This window comes from Jaminaea rosea (assembly GCF_003144245.1).
Source record: "Jaminaea rosea strain MCA 5214 unplaced genomic scaffold BDZ90scaffold_9, whole genome shotgun sequence".
NCBI lineage: Eukaryota > Fungi > Basidiomycota > Exobasidiomycetes > Microstromatales > Jaminaea > Jaminaea rosea.
Genome location: NW_020289983.1, coordinates 596,909 through 611,370, shown reverse-complemented (window position 1 = coordinate 611,370; position 14,462 = coordinate 596,909). Strand labels below are relative to the sequence as shown.

Below are 14,462 nucleotides of genomic sequence, written 5' to 3'. Positions count from 1 at the left end.
CAAATCGTGACGCCCGACGCTGGTACGGCAGGATCAAGCGAGCTTCAAGTGACGACCCGCACTTCCGCCGCGATCGGATGTTGAGGAGGAATGAGCAAAGCTGCCCATCGAACCGATCACGACGTCAGAGATCACGGCGACCTGGACCCTTCTTTGTACCATGCTTTCTCGGTGCGTTTGCCCAGCTCGATCTCGCGATCGTGGATCGCCGTATCACCGACGCTGCTCCGTTGTGCTGAGAAGCCCTGCGTTGCTACGGTGAGGTCGCCGTCACTGACGCCGACTTGAGGCCCCGCCCCTTTGACATGGGTTTCTCACGCCAGCAATGCTCCGCAAAATCCATGACAGCGACAATCACAGTGCTGCCCAAGACAGAGGAGCGTTCCGCAGTGGCCTCATCTCCGTTACGAAACGCTTCTCGCGATGTTCGCACCCGAGATCGAAGTGTCTTCGACGTTGCGCCGGTGCGGTACGCTGGTCGCCTCGGCGAATTGCCTACGAAGGCTAAGAGAACATCTTGTCTGTTGATAAGCCTACCAACTATACCTGATGACCCTCATCTTTTCGCTCTGAGCTCGCCCGCGTCCATCACATTCATCGTCCTCACTGCGCAATGCGCCTCTCGAGCTTCCTCGTCCTCCTCGCAGCTGTGCTGGCCACGGCTGCTACTCCCTCCCTCAGCCGCCCTCTTCAAGCCTCGCAGGCGATGAATGATAGCCAAATCCTCGTGTCTCCCTCTGGTAGGGCAGGTCAAGGAGCCATCGATGGCCAAGTCGAAGCCGAAGAGGTCGACTCCACTGCGCTTGAACGCCCAGGCGCGCTCAGCCTGCTCCTCTGGCAAGTCTTGAGTGGGTCGACAGTCAGCGTAAGTCCGATGCGTTACCTGTCTCTTGCCAAACAGCTTATCAAACGAATACCTTTAGATGCAGACAAGGGACAGATCTGCTGTCAACTGTCCAAGTTATGGAAAGTACAGATCGTGCCTTCCGAATAAGAACGCCGGACCTCATCAGCACTGCGACCAATACACGAGGGATTGTGGGTTGAAGAAGGGGAAGAAAGCTGGTAAAGCTGGCGTGAGTAGATGAACTCAGATGCATCCAATGTGTACTATAGCTGACCATAGCGGCTCTTCGACCCATCGCAGAGTCCTAAAGCGAAAGCGGCACCAAAGCCGGAGGCCACTCAAAACGAAGCCGCCTCGCAGGCTGCTGCAGCTCAGGAGGAGAAGAAGGTTGCGAAGCCTGAGGCCGACAAAGATGAGGCCGACAAAGACCTTTCGCAAGCCGCTGGAGCTCAAGAGAAGGAGAAGGCTGCAAAGCCGGAGGCCGCTGAGAAGGAAGCTGATCAAGATCTCTCGCGGGCTGCGGGTGCAGAAGAGGAGGAGGTAGAAGAGGAGGCGCGACGCCGTGAGAACTACGAAGCGCGAAGCAGCAAGGGAAGGGAGGACGAGACGCTCTGGACGTGATCGATTGAATTTGGTCAAGCGTTTGGCTTCCCTCAGATTCACCCCGAGGGTGTAACGGAGGCCGACCTCCCATACAGTCATTACCAGGGGATGTTCATTCACTGTCATATTCAGCTTGAAGTGCGGGATCATTTCAGTCAAAGACGCCCAGCAGAGTTTTCGTGATCTACGAAAGCGAGTGCGACCGTGACAACATTCATTGCGTATTTTCTACTGCTTCGTCACACGAGCCACTTCTGTCGTCGTCATCGTGACGTATAAAAGCTCAATGGCTGGCACATTTGCTGGGAACTGCCTGCGAGACGCGGCGTTTGCATTGCTCCCTCGCTCATCGTTGCAGATGACTTGAGGCCATGATCCAATGTCAAGGCTGCGGGTAATCGACGTATCGATCTTTTGCCCGAATGAAGCTGCCTAGGTCGAGAAGAAGTCATCGAGTCATTCATGACGTGGCTAGTCGGCCTCATGTCCAAGCTACCAGTATGCTCAGGTCTACGTGCCCTGAGCCGCTTTTCGGTTCTGGTCATAGCTGATCCACCCGCCAGGATCGCGTTTCGTTCAGATTTGAAGAAGACTTCCCACGGGCGCGGTACGGGACATGATCCGATGTCGAGCCCTCGGATCGCCGTAGTATTTCGCAGGCCGTGACGCTTGCGGTGACATGGTCGATCGCGCCCTTCCCCTTGACGAAGTGATCGAGGACGTACCTATGAGTTGTGGGATGAGGAAGAGACAGAAGGCTACAAAAGGCGGCCGGTCCCAGGCGACCAAGAGCATATTTTCTCCACCTCAGCTCATCTACGTCAGCAAAGCTCCCCTTCTTCCCACCACTACTGTTGCAAGTAGACCTCAGCCCTGACTGCTCCTGCAACATGCGCTGTGGCTTCCATTGCCGTGTGATCTGCCTCATGCTGATCATCGGGGTCTCTCTCGTCGTCCCTGTCATCAAGCATGCCGAAGCCTCGCCCCTCCCGGCGAGCGAGCCTGATCTCGGGGACGCTGGCTCCAGCGAGTTGAGCCTCGCAGCCCTCGGCAGGGACGCATTCGCCCGCAACGTCACTCGACACAGGATGTTCGAGCAGGCAATTGTGAGTCGTAGTCTTGTCGTACCCAGTGAACTCAATCTGACCAGATACCATCCTCAGCGCGAGGCCCGTAATGATCCACCTCAGGGAGGCGGATCGAATGGCAGCAACATGGCTCGCGATCTCCGTACCGGTTTTGAGAGTGTCGATCACCTCGCCACACGCGACCGCGCCAACTCGACTGCCGCCGTGAACTCATCAGATCGTTCCCTATACCGTAGCGTTGGCTGAATGCTTTGCCTCTTGCCTGCATCAGCATCCCGATGGTGCGGTCATCAACTGCAAGAAAGACTTCTGTCGTCCCAAGAAGAATCCCAATCCCTCGATTCCACATTGCGGGGACTACTCTCGCAACTGTTCGAAGAGTGATGCTGTGGTGAGTGCTAGGTAGTGATGCGCTGATATGTGTTGCTCGTTGGCTGATGACCTTTCCATCGGGACTCGCCACAGGTGCGGAAAGCAGCTCGAGTCCAGCAGATCCAGATCGAGCTGCATCATTGAGCTCAGGGCCAAGGCGGCAAGTAAGAGCAGAATGGCCAGGCATGTCGGCGTGCTGAGCGGGTCTCAAAGCCACAGCTGATCTGACCGCCCTCGACTAGACTTTACGGCATTTGAATGTCTTTCAACTCTTCGTGCAATCATACGCCTTGTCTTCCTCCGCGCAGCACCGTCATGCGCCTTGCCACCTTCCACGGCCGGAAGCTGTTACGCTTTGCGCCTGACAGCTCTTCCAGCCTGTTTCGAAGCTTCGTCTCTCATCAAGGATGAGTAACAGGGGGGGCACAGGTGCGGCGGCCCCACAATGGAATCGCGATGAACCAGCGCCGGGAGCGCTGATCCGTATGCGTGACATCTCGCCTAGGAGGACATTCACGCCTCTCGACGACAATAGCTCGAGCGGACCCAGTGATTCTTGTCCTGAATCCTTGCAAGGTCCGTAGGAGCTACGGAGCTGTCAGTCTTTCAGTGGCCGACTGAGAGTCGCTTGGATGTGAAGGAAGGGCAAGCGAGGCTGGAGACGCTCGGCAAATCGAGATTGTTTGCCTCGCTTGTGCAGCGGGTTCCCGGCTGAAAGGCCATGCTCACGCGGTGTGGTCCAACCACCTGCAAGAGGCCGTGATAGGGCGAGTCGAGGCGTTTGGGATGTATTTAAAGGGTATGGCTTGGTGACGTCGCTCCTTCCTTGCCCTACTCACCATTCGATCATCATGCGATACCCTCTCGCCACCCTATTCGCGGCGCTGATCTCAGCCTCCCTCGCGCATGCCGCGACCCCCGGCCAGACGGCCTGCTCGCAAATCCAGGGCTCCCTTGGGCAAGGTAAAGTGGCCAATCCGAACCTTCTCAACTTCCAATACCAGCAAAGTAAGAACGGCTATTGGAACACCCGACTGAATGCCAACAATCCCGCGTGCGCCGTCTATCCTTCTTCCGCAAGCGATGTCAGCACGTCGCTCAAGGCCATCAAGGCTGCGGGCAGTCGATTCGCAATCAAGGCGGGTGGGCACAATCCCAATGCCAACTTCTCCTCCACCAACAATGGCGTTCTACTCGATATGAGCAAGATGACGGACAAGAGCTATGATCCTGCAAAGGGAACTTGCACCTATCAGCCTGGCAACAAGTTTGGCGACTTGTACGAGTTTTATGAACAGTTCGGCGTGACGATCACGGGGTGAGCAAGCGTGAAGAGGCGGATGAAGCAGTCGCTGTCGTTACTCAACCTCTGCTTCTTCGCTATGTAGCGCTCGCCTGAGCGGCGTCGGTTCCGGCCTCGGCCTCGGCGGCGGCCTCAGCTACCTGTCCGGAGAGTACGGCCTCAGTGTGGACGGCTTCCAGTCGCTCGAGGTCGTCTTGCCTTCCGGTGAGATCGTGACGGCGTCCAAGACCTCGTACCCGGACCTCTTCTTTGCTATGCGCGGTGGAGGTGGCAATGCGTACGGCGTCGTGACGTCTTACACGGTGACGGCTAGGAAGGTGGGCAAGTTCCACTCCGGTCTGCTTGTCTACGCCCTCAACGAGACGAATCGCGTGCTCGAAGCCGTGCACGACTTTACGCGCTACAACACCAATCCCAAGGCCAACCTGATCGTGAGTAGGACGCGGCGAGACTCTTCCGGGCCGCTGCTGACCTCGTCTTTCATCCCGCCCCGCCCCAGGCCACCTGGGAGAAGATCCCTCTCCCCGATCTGAACATTAACCTCGACGAAATCTTCATCCTCTTTGCCGTCTACGACGGCGAGGACCCAGGAAACTCGTACAAGAACTTCACCGACATCCCGCACATCCTCGACACGCGACAGGTGCGCTCCTACGTCTCTACGACGCGCGACTTGGCCACGCCCTTTGCGACGGACATTTCCAAGGGGAGCAACACCTTCCGAGTGTCCGTTCATGCGATCGATGACGACACGTACAAACAGGCGTATGACCAATGGAGGGCTTGGGCGCAGAGGCCTGAGATCAAGTCGAAGTACATGTTGACCTCGCTGGACTTCCAGCCGGTGCTGCGATCGCTCACTGACGCGAGCAAGGTGCGGCATGAGTGGTACGGAGAAGCTTAGTGTGTTTGCGAGCTAATGGCGTCTTCTCACCCGCCCGCAGTCGCAAGGCGGCAACGCTATGGACATGCCGGATGGGCCCTGGTTCTGGCTCAATTACTTACTCACAACGCCGCCGACCCTCTCTGCCTCTGACTACAACGAGATCCAAGAGTCATTCAAGGAGATGGTCAACGTCGTGCCCGCAGCGAAGAATCTTCCGCTCTTCATCAACGATGCAGCGTACGACCAAAACCCGCTACCGACCTTCTCGACGTACCAGAGGCTGAAGAGCATCAAGGCCAAGTACGATCCGGATGGATTCTTCTCGTCCAAGACGGGTGGGTGGGCCTTCCCATAGTCGCTCGTCGCTGTATCAGTACTAGTCCAAATTTGTAGTGGAGAGAATGCAAGAAGAAAAGATGCGTGCTTGATATTCGCCGCAACGCGCAACGAACAAAGCAAGTCGTGGCCTTTTCCTCGCTGGCGCCGCTACCTGGCTCGTGCCCGTCCCCTCGCTGCAAGCTCGTGCAGCTCGTGCATCGTACCATGCCGTCCGCCGCGTTTCTGCCTGCAATTTCGCCTTGGCGTGCAGTGCGGGGCAGGGCGGATAGTGCGGGGACAGCAGAGCGTGAAGCCTGTGCGGGAAATTGATTCTTGATTGTCGTCGCGCGCCTGAGACCTCGCGTCGGCGGGGTGCGTGCCTTCCAAGAAAAGCGGGACGAGGCGAGCGTCTAACCAGTCGAGGAAGGGGCGAACACGAGGGGGGCGGGAGGGGTTTGACGCCCAACGCGACCATCTCATGAAGGCTGAGTTGAATCCCATGTCGCTGAGGGGGCGCGGTTCTCACCATCTTGCGCTCCTATCCATCATTACGACGTTCTGTCCTCGTCACTACGCTCCTTCTCTTCGTCCCATTGCTGTTGACCACCACCGCGATGGTCCAGCCCATCACGCTCCTTGTTTTGCTGCTATGCGCTCTGCTTGCTGGGACGGTGGACGCCCTCGGCCCGCTCTTTGGCGGCTTCTCGGGCAACGACGTGCCTGCCTCGACGGGAATCGACCTGCTCTATCAAAATGACCTCAACTGTGAGTGCGAGCTCGAGCGGCAAGAGCCGTTGTTGCAGTCTTGCGCGCCAGTAGCTCATTTGGCCTGCCCATACTCTCGCAGGGGCTCAGACTTCGCAGCATAAGAGCCAACTCCTTCTCAGGACAGCCCAAACCTTCACCGCCGCAAAAACGTCATGCGACACCCTGTCGGAAGACTTGGCAGAAATTGCGGACAACGACGCTGACTTGCGGAAACAGTTCTCGTACCTCATCTATCGCGGCACCTACGCCTCCGGTCAGAACTTCTGGGTGGGCAACGACGGCCAATCCATCCTCAAGCTCGCGAGCGATGGCAGCTGGTCGATCAGAGAAAGCAGTAATGCTACGGTTCGCTACCCAGTGCTCTGCACACAGTCTGCCAAACGTACCTTTGCCAACGAGACGGACACATCGGACAGGTGGCAAGTCAGCGTTGGGAGTGGGCCGACTTTCATAGGCTACCGTGACGGGGTCAGCTTCCGATTCGGCGCCATTCCGTATGCTCAGAATACGCAGCGCTTTACCTACTCGACGCCCTCAACGAGCAAGGGGGTCATCGATGCTACCGCGGCCACGCGAGGCAAGCAATGCCCGCAGACGTCCGGGACAGACTCGCCGTGGGCGGAGCAGTGTCTCGTGCTCAACCTCTTCACCCCTACGCTGCCTGGTAAGACGTCGTCGTCCAAGGGCAGGCTGCGGCCGGTCATGGTTTGGATTCACGGAGGAGGGTTCAATGCGGGCTCTGGGCTGGATGACACCTTCGATGGCGGGCTGGTGGCGTCGCGCGGTGACGTCGTGGTGATCAATATCAACTATCGCCTTGGCTCGCTCGGCTTCCTCGCCACGGGTAACAACATCAAGGTGCGTGGTGGCGGGGTGAATCAAGCGCGGAGCGAGTACGAGAAGCTAACACCGCCCTCCTGCTAACTCGCGCAGGGCAATTTCGGATTCGCGGATATCATAACGGCCCTCAAGTGGGTCAAGGCCAATGTAGCTACCTTCGGCGGAGACCCCAGCAAGGTCACTGTAGCAGGACAGAGCGCCGGCGCACAACTCGTTGAACTCCTCATCGGTGCACCAGACGCAGCAGGCCTCTTCCAACGAGCCATCATTCAGAGCGGGCGGCCTGCCGACTCCCACAACACGTTCAAGACGATCGCGGCGGTCAAGACGCAAACGGATGCCGTGGTCAAGAATGTGGGGTGCGACACTGCGCTAGATGTGGACTCGTGCCTGCGTACCGTGCCGACCGATCGCTTCCTCTCTGGCGCAAAGTTCTCCAGCCCAGTTGTGGATGGGGCATTCATTCGGCAGTCCAAGTATGTGCTCTCGGGTCAGGGAGGGAGCGCCAACCGAGTCCCAGCGATCATTGTGAGCAACCAGCGTGGAGGTCACACGTGAAGAACTCATACTGACTATCACCCCACGGACATGCAGGGCTACATGCGCGACGAGAAAGCCTCATTAGGCTACGTCCCGCCTGCTACTGAGACGGACCTCAACAAGACCATGCGTGACGCCGGCATCCCCATCCGCGACCGGCAGATTGTCCTCGCCCGGCCAGCCGTCTTCAGCACCTCCTCCATCCAGAACACAACTGTCACCGTCGAGACCAACAACGGCACCGTCTCTCGCTGCGGCCTGAGCGCGACAGCCTACTCGGCCATTAATCGCAAAGTGCTGCCCAAGGTGTGGGCCTACACGCAAGATCAGCGCGCCTACCAGATTCCCAACTACGATCCGTACGCCGTCTGCCAGCCTAGCGCGCCAGGAGCGAGTGCGGGCAATCCGTCGTCGTACTACTTCTGCCATTCGGGTGATCTACTCCCCACATTCGGCACGGCGGGCTACATGTTCCACATGAATCCGCGCGACAACGATGATGTGACGTGGGTGCGTAACCAGATCGATCAATGGACCTCCTTCATTCGAACAGGGGATCCGAACCCGGCGAGCGCGTACACGAACGCAAGGGGGTATGGCGCTATCAGCGGGGACTATTGGCCGAGCGTGAGTGGGGTCAACGGGGCCAAGATGATGAGCTTGGGGCCAAGGCAGAGGGTGGTGGATCTGCGGCAACGTAGGGAGCAGTGTGAGGCGATTGGGCTGCCCGTCGACTACATTGTACGCGGCGGGTAGAGGGGGGCAAAGACACAGAGAAGTGGTGAGAATGGGTGCACCTTGTATACTGGAGAGCTTGCTTGTATTTCATATACAGCTGCGTTGCTTGATACCATTTCTTTGCTTGGTCGACGTGGAATTCGAAAATTCCCGCGCGTGCAGCTCCGCGCTTCAACCTTCCCCACACGCAGCTCTGTATCCGCCTCTTCTTCTCGCCTTCCCCTTGTCCTCCTTTCGTTCACCTGAGATGGCAGCTTCGCCCACAACTCCTGCTGAAGCTCTCTCATCCTCCTCTTCGGGGATCAAGTACCCAGACCGCCAGTCCATCGCTGGTTCGGCCTCGCGCAACGTGCCCATCCTAGTCTCGGAGCTTTCCCCGCTGGTCCGACCAGGCTGCCACATCCTCGAGATAGCAGCAGGACATGGTCTACTTACCGCCTCCCTGGCAAAGGAATGCAGCAGCGTGCAAGACGTGAGCTGGGAGGCTAGAGAAGCGGATGAAGAGCTTGTGCGAAAGATTGGCGAGCAATGCGCCGCAATGGGGGTGGAGAACGTTGAGGCTAGGGCGTGGGACGTTCATGATCAGTACGAGGAGCGGGGCGACTTCGACTTGGTGATCATCGCAAATCTGCTACACATTGTGCCGTACGCTACAGTCGAGAGGCTATTCGAGAAGCTAGGGAGCTCTTTAGTCAAGAAGGAGAAGGGAGCGAAGGTGTGCATCTATGGCGCCTTCAATGAGGAGGGACGATTCACGAGCGAGGGCAACGAGAAGGTAAGACACGGCCGCAAAGAAGACCAAGACCGCCCGTCTCATGACGCTGACCGCTCCACACCGTCTGCTCTTCAGTTCGATGGCATCCTCAAGGCAAGGAACCCAGCGTACGGGCTGCGAGACCTCGAGTCGCAGATTGTGCCTCTAGCAAAGGCAAATGGGCTGGATCTGGGAGAGGTTAGAAGACTGGCTGCGGGCAATGTGAGTCATTCAGGAGATGCCTCACGCTGGACGCTTCAGCTCAACCCATACTCCTTGCTCCTCGTCGTCTTTGCAGCTCCTCCTGATCTTCGAGCGTAGGTAGACGCGGGCGACCTCCTCGCGTTCCAGCACCTCAGCGCCAGCGGACCCTTGTCGCCTACCCAGCTACACAGAGAATGGACTCCATTGTAATATACCACACTTGCCTTTTTTTCAAGCCTCTCTCTCTTTGTCGGCCGATCTCTCAGCAGGTGTTGGCCTTGTGATGCTCTCCACCGCGCGGTTTTCCCTTGAGTGGGAGAAAGTGCGTGGCTCGAGCGTCAACTCTTCTTGTCCTCCCACCATCATGTCCGCCTCTACCGATCCATACAAGCTCCTCCTCGCAGGCTACAGCGGCAAAGTGTGGGTGCGACGCAGAGTCTGCTAAAAGTAGGCTTGATCTGATCAAACCATCTTCGCAGCGCATCATACACCTTTACGCCGCCCTCTACCCTCACGCTCGATGCGGAGGTGCAGGGCGAGGCGGGCAAGTCCCCTTCATGGGCTGCCTTCTCCCCTTCGCTACCAGTGGCATACGTCTGCGACGAGGACGAAAGCAAGGGAATGGTACATGCTTTGAGCTTGCCTGGTCTACAGAAGGCAGGCCATGCTACCGAGACAGACGGGAAGGGGCCATGTTCTGCCATTGTTGTTGGACACCTCCTCTTTGTCGGTGAGCAGGCAGTCAGACCGGCCTCGCAAAAGCCAAACTGACCCATCGCCTCTCGTACGCAGCCAACTATCTCACCGGTTCCACCTCAATCCACTCGCCCACTTCTTCCGACGGCTCCCTCGTCTCCACGACCCCTTCGCGGATCATCCCCTTTCATCGCTTCCCTCCTGGCTCGACAGGACCCGTCTCCTCGCGACAAGATCGCTCCTATGCTCATCAGGTCATCGCTGACCCCTCAGGCAGATTCGTCTACATCGTAGATTTGGGAGCGGATCAGGTCCATCGATTGAGGGTACCAGAGAGTGGTAGGGCGGACGAAGTAGAGGCAGTTGGTGAGACGGAGATAGAAGAGGGAGCAGGGCCTCGTCACCTTGCGTGAGTGCGGGCGTCAAAGCATGCGAAGCTCAGTCCTGACGCCGCCGTCGTCCGCAGATTCCACTGCGACTCAGCTACAGGCCACACATACGCCTACCTAGCCTGCGAGCTCAACACGACCCTCCTAGCCTTCCACGTCGACCCAAAGGACGGGTCACTCCAACCCATAGGCGAGGCTCAGTCCTCCCTTCCACCCGGGCTCGACGCAGGCGGTACCCCCGCAGATGGCAACGCTCGTACGACCAGCGAGATCGCCGTCTCTCCCTGCGGTCGCTTCGTCGACGTAGGCACGCGTGGAGACCCTGAAGAAGATCATATTGCTGTCTTTGCCCGTCGGGAGAGCGGGCAAGTCGAGTGGGTCGGGTGGGACGGAGTAGGCGGGAGAAACCTGCGGCACTTTTCTCTGTCGACTGATGGCAAGTGGGTAGCTGCGGCCAGTCAGAACGATGGAAGGGTGGTCATGCTGCGACGAGATGATGAATCCGGTAGGCTAACAATGACAGGCGAGGCTAGCATCGACTTCGAGAAAGTGGCTTTCGCTGGCTTTGTCGCAGCGGGTCGTTGATCAACTCGCGGCCCCAGCGCAGCGCCTCTGCGCACCTATCTTAGCCCTCGCCAGGACATAAAGTGCTCGTTTGTCTGTGCTTCCATGAAGTGGACCGATAGGCGGCGGGCGGGCCGTGCGTTGCGGTTCGGCTGAGGAATGGAAAAAGCGGGGCCTGAGCGAGGGACTAGATTGATTGCTTTGCGGCCGAGCCTATCGAATGGGCCAGGGGGTCGAGGTCGTGGTGATATTGGAGATGGGCAGCAACTTCGATAGCTTCTCTACACACTCTCTTTTCTCCACTCTCTGGCCATCTTACTATGGCTCTCCCTATTCGCCTACTCGCGCTATCCGCGCTCATCACCCTCCTTTTCGCGAGCACCACCCTCGCCCAGTTCGGCCACTTTGGTCGCGGCCAGCAGTTCTGGCGCCATGAGGCCGCCATGAACCCCGAGCGCCACGACACGATGCAGTATCGCGCCCTCACTAACGAAGAAGATGTGGCTGAGCTTGTCGGGCGAGGTCACCACGATGCACGCGCTGACAAGAAGCACAAGCAGGAGGCCAAGGATGAAGGGGATGACGGTGGCGAGAACCCTGTCAGGGATGCTGCGCTCGATTACGGTCTGCTCGATGCGGCCTTTGCTGATGGACTGAAGGAGTTCAAGGGGCCACGCAAGAATGATACGATGCTCGACCTTACCAAGCTTGTCGACCCCTTCATCGGCACGCGAGGCAACAGCAACCCAGGTGCGTTCGAGTGGGCAGCCGAGTCATGGTGATACGCTAATCTTCCCTCACTTCATGCCGCGCCAGGCAACGTTTGCCCCGCTGCTGCTCAGCCCTTCAGCCCCGCCCGCATCGGTATCGACCTAGACGACGTGTACGCTCCACCCGGCTACGTGACAAATGTCAGCGCCCCAGTCCGCGGCGTGTCCCTGCTGCACGACACGGGCACAGGCTCCTCGCTTGGCTCCTACGGCAACTTTGAATCCATGCCCGTTGTCTGTCCAGACAATGACTTTGCACGCTGCCCTACGCGGTTGGACGATCGTAAGCGCCCGCGTATGGCGCACAAGGACTTTGCCAGCCCGGGGTACTTTACGCTCACGCTCAACAATGGTATCAAGATGGAGACAACGGCAACGCGACGCGCGGGACTGGTGAGGTATACGTTCCCCAAGAGTGTGCTTGACGGCGGCTCCCTTCCTCACATTGTGCAAGACTGGACCAACGATTCACCAGGTACTTTCCGCGGCGGTGAGATCGACTTCGACATCAGGCGCGGCCGTATCCAGATGGGCGGCGGGTGGGGCTCCTCCTTTGGCCCGACCCTGTACACGTACAATGCCTACGCGTGCGTCGATGTGCTCAACAACGGCAAGCAGAAGCTGAGCAAAGCAGGCTTGTGGGAAGGGGACCGTCATGGACAGGACACCAAGCTGGAGGGCGAGACGCACGCCAATCTCAGTCGCATCCTCATCGGTGGCCAGCCAGTCCAATCAGGCGCCCTCTTCTCGTACTCGAGCTACCCACGTAACAAGGATGGCAGCGCCGAGATCACGCTCCGCGTGGGCGTCTCCTTCAACTCTGCTGCCCAGGCATGCACCAATGCCGAGCAGGAAGTGGGCGACAAGTGGGACTTTGACCGCGTGCATAATGACGCCAAGGCGCTCTGGAACACGAAGCTGAATCGTATCCTCCTCAGCCCGGAGACGGACGACAAGATTGTGCGCCTCTTCTACTCGTCACTGTACTACTCGTTCCTGAGCCCAGCAAACATCACGGGCGAAGCAGGCAACATCTTTCCCGGCGGCGAGAAGTACGGCGGGCCCACGTACGACGGGCTGTACTGTACTTGGGACTCTTATCGCACCTTTTTTCCCTTCCTCTCCCTCACAAGTCCACGCGAATACGCCGACATCACGGAGAACTACATCGATGGGTGGCGCAAGACCGGTTGGATCCCCGAGTGTCGTGCCAACAATCTGCCCGGCCTCACGCAAGGCGGGTCGCACGGAGTCATGGTGATCGCGGACTTCGCGGCCAAGTACTTCCAGCAGGCGTACACGTCTCAGCTTCCCGTAAACCTCAACGATGGGTACACGGCGGTGATGAAGGACGCGTACGAGACGCCAGCTGCGTGGGATGACAAGGGGCGACAGATCACCGCCTACGGCAAGTATGGGTACATCCCGTTCGCCTTCTTCGATACCGTATCCTCGGGCAGACAGACGCGCGAGGCCTCACGCACAGTCGAGTATGCGCACAACGACTTCGGCGCAAGCGTCATGGCCAACATTGCGAATCATCCAAAAGAGGCTCGTGCACTGTACAATCGCTCCCTCTCCTACGCCAACACCTTTGACCCTTCCGCTTCCTCGTTCGGTTACACCAACTTCGTTCAGAAGCGCTTTACCAACGGCTCCTTCTTCAAGCAGGACCCGACGCTCTGCTCTCCCATCTCGAACTTCCCCTCGTGCTCCCTCCAACAGGAGAACACCGTAGGCACGTACGAGACGAGCAGTTGGGAGTACTCCTTCTACGCGCCTCACGATGTGGCTGGACTGATCAAGTTAATCGCCAAGGGGGATCGCGGCAATTTCATGAATAGGCTCGACACGTACTTTGCCAAGGGGCTCTTCTACGCGGGTAACGAGCCGAGCTTCAACACCCCCACGCTGTACCACTACGCGGGCTCGCCCGTGCGATCAGTCAAGAGGGTGCGCAAGGTCGTCTTCGAGAACTTCAATACCACGACGGCGGGACTGCCGGGAAATAGCGATGTGGGGGCCATGCAGACGCTCTTGAACTTCCATCTGATGGGCCTATTCCCCGTGGTCGCGACGACCGAGATGCTCGTCGTGTCGCCCTTCATGCCCGGCTACACGATCAGGAACGAGATGTTGGGCGATGTGGTGATGGAGGCCAAGAACTTTGTGAGCACCAGCGCCGCAGAGTCTACCATGGTGCACTTCTGACCACCTTTCTCTTCACCCCCCCCCCCCCCCTCACCTCGCACATGCAAGGACCCCCGCTCCGTCGCCAAGGACATCCCAAGCGGCGCACGCGCCTACGTCGCCTCCGTCACGCTCAACGGTGTCAAGCAGTCCTCACGCTGCAAGATTCTCTTCAACAAGCTCTTCCCCGGACAGGGCAAGACTGCTCATCTCGTGCTGGAGATGACTGCGGATGAGAAGGCGGCTGACTCGTGCGGAGAGGGGGAGAAGGATCTGCCCAGCTCGTTGAGCACCGGTGGGTTCAGGCAATTCGAGCCGCTCCCGCCTGTCTAAAGGTAGATGGACTTTGTGTTCTCGCCCCGCGTGCGGCCTTGGGGAAGCTGGCTGCCCGCTTCTTTCACAAGGCAGTGTTGAGTGCCTCTCAGTGAGCCGGCTTGCTACTGCTCTCGCGGCGGCGGCGGTGGCGGTGATGATGAACAATGATACTCATTCTTGTCCTCTCGTGCATCTTAAGCTGGCATCACAGCTACTCCTCCATCTCCACATCTCCCTCCTTCCTTACTTGCTGCTCCTCTCTCTTCTCCTCAGCTCC

General features: G+C 58.5%; 7 protein-coding genes across 7 annotated transcripts; 6 read left to right on the top strand and 1 right to left on the bottom strand.

Moving 5' to 3' along the window:
* Positions 1-613: 613 nt before the first annotated feature.
* BDZ90DRAFT_227620 (hypothetical protein) lies at positions 614-1,468 on the top strand (the record flags this gene model as incomplete). The annotated part of the gene is made up of 3 exons (XM_025504766.1): positions 614-865; positions 924-1,076; positions 1,127-1,468. 3 exons carry the CDS (start codon positions 614-616, stop codon positions 1,466-1,468), a joined length of 747 nt encoding a protein of 248 aa, XP_025361535.1.
* A 1,032-nt stretch (positions 1,469-2,500) lies between these two features.
* Positions 2,501-3,207, bottom strand: BDZ90DRAFT_195117 (hypothetical protein). The gene has a single exon (XM_025503910.1). It carries the CDS (start codon positions 3,095-3,097, stop codon positions 2,588-2,590), a length of 510 nt encoding a protein of 169 aa, XP_025361534.1. The 5' UTR covers positions 3,098-3,207; the 3' UTR covers positions 2,501-2,587.
* A 554-nt stretch (positions 3,208-3,761) lies between these two features.
* On the top strand, positions 3,762-5,460 carry BDZ90DRAFT_275160 (FAD-binding domain-containing protein; the record flags this gene model as incomplete). The annotated part of the gene is made up of 4 exons (XM_025508864.1): positions 3,762-4,228; positions 4,299-4,644; positions 4,713-5,087; positions 5,158-5,460. 4 exons carry the CDS (start codon positions 3,762-3,764, stop codon positions 5,452-5,454), a joined length of 1,485 nt encoding a protein of 494 aa, XP_025361533.1. The 3' UTR covers positions 5,455-5,460.
* A 404-nt stretch (positions 5,461-5,864) lies between these two features.
* Positions 5,865-8,436, top strand: BDZ90DRAFT_241449 (alpha/beta-hydrolase). Its single transcript, XM_025507396.1, has 4 exons — positions 5,865-6,182; positions 6,265-7,043; positions 7,119-7,553; positions 7,620-8,436. Exons 1-4 carry the CDS (start codon positions 6,032-6,034, stop codon positions 8,319-8,321), a joined length of 2,067 nt encoding a protein of 688 aa, XP_025361532.1. The 5' UTR covers positions 5,865-6,031; the 3' UTR covers positions 8,322-8,436.
* A 114-nt stretch (positions 8,437-8,550) lies between these two features.
* On the top strand, positions 8,551-9,382 carry BDZ90DRAFT_261169 (hypothetical protein; the record flags this gene model as incomplete). The annotated part of the gene is made up of 3 exons (XM_025508348.1): positions 8,551-9,078; positions 9,154-9,279; positions 9,356-9,382. The coding sequence occupies 3 exons, from the start codon at positions 8,551-8,553 to the stop codon at positions 9,380-9,382; spliced, it is 681 nt and encodes a 226-aa protein (XP_025361531.1).
* On the top strand, positions 9,163-11,261 carry BDZ90DRAFT_194910 (putative isomerase YbhE). The gene is made up of 4 exons (XM_025503909.1): positions 9,163-9,681; positions 9,741-9,991; positions 10,054-10,366; positions 10,424-11,261. Exons 1-4 carry the CDS (start codon positions 9,545-9,547, stop codon positions 10,929-10,931), a joined length of 1,209 nt encoding a protein of 402 aa, XP_025361530.1. The 5' UTR covers positions 9,163-9,544; the 3' UTR covers positions 10,932-11,261.
* A 338-nt stretch (positions 11,262-11,599) lies between these two features.
* BDZ90DRAFT_221496 (hypothetical protein) lies at positions 11,600-14,203 on the top strand (the record flags this gene model as incomplete). The annotated part of the gene is made up of 3 exons (XM_025504481.1): positions 11,600-11,660; positions 11,727-13,849; positions 13,940-14,203. The coding sequence occupies 3 exons, from the start codon at positions 11,600-11,602 to the stop codon at positions 14,201-14,203; spliced, it is 2,448 nt and encodes an 815-aa protein (XP_025361529.1).
* Positions 14,204-14,462: the final 259 nt, after the last annotated feature.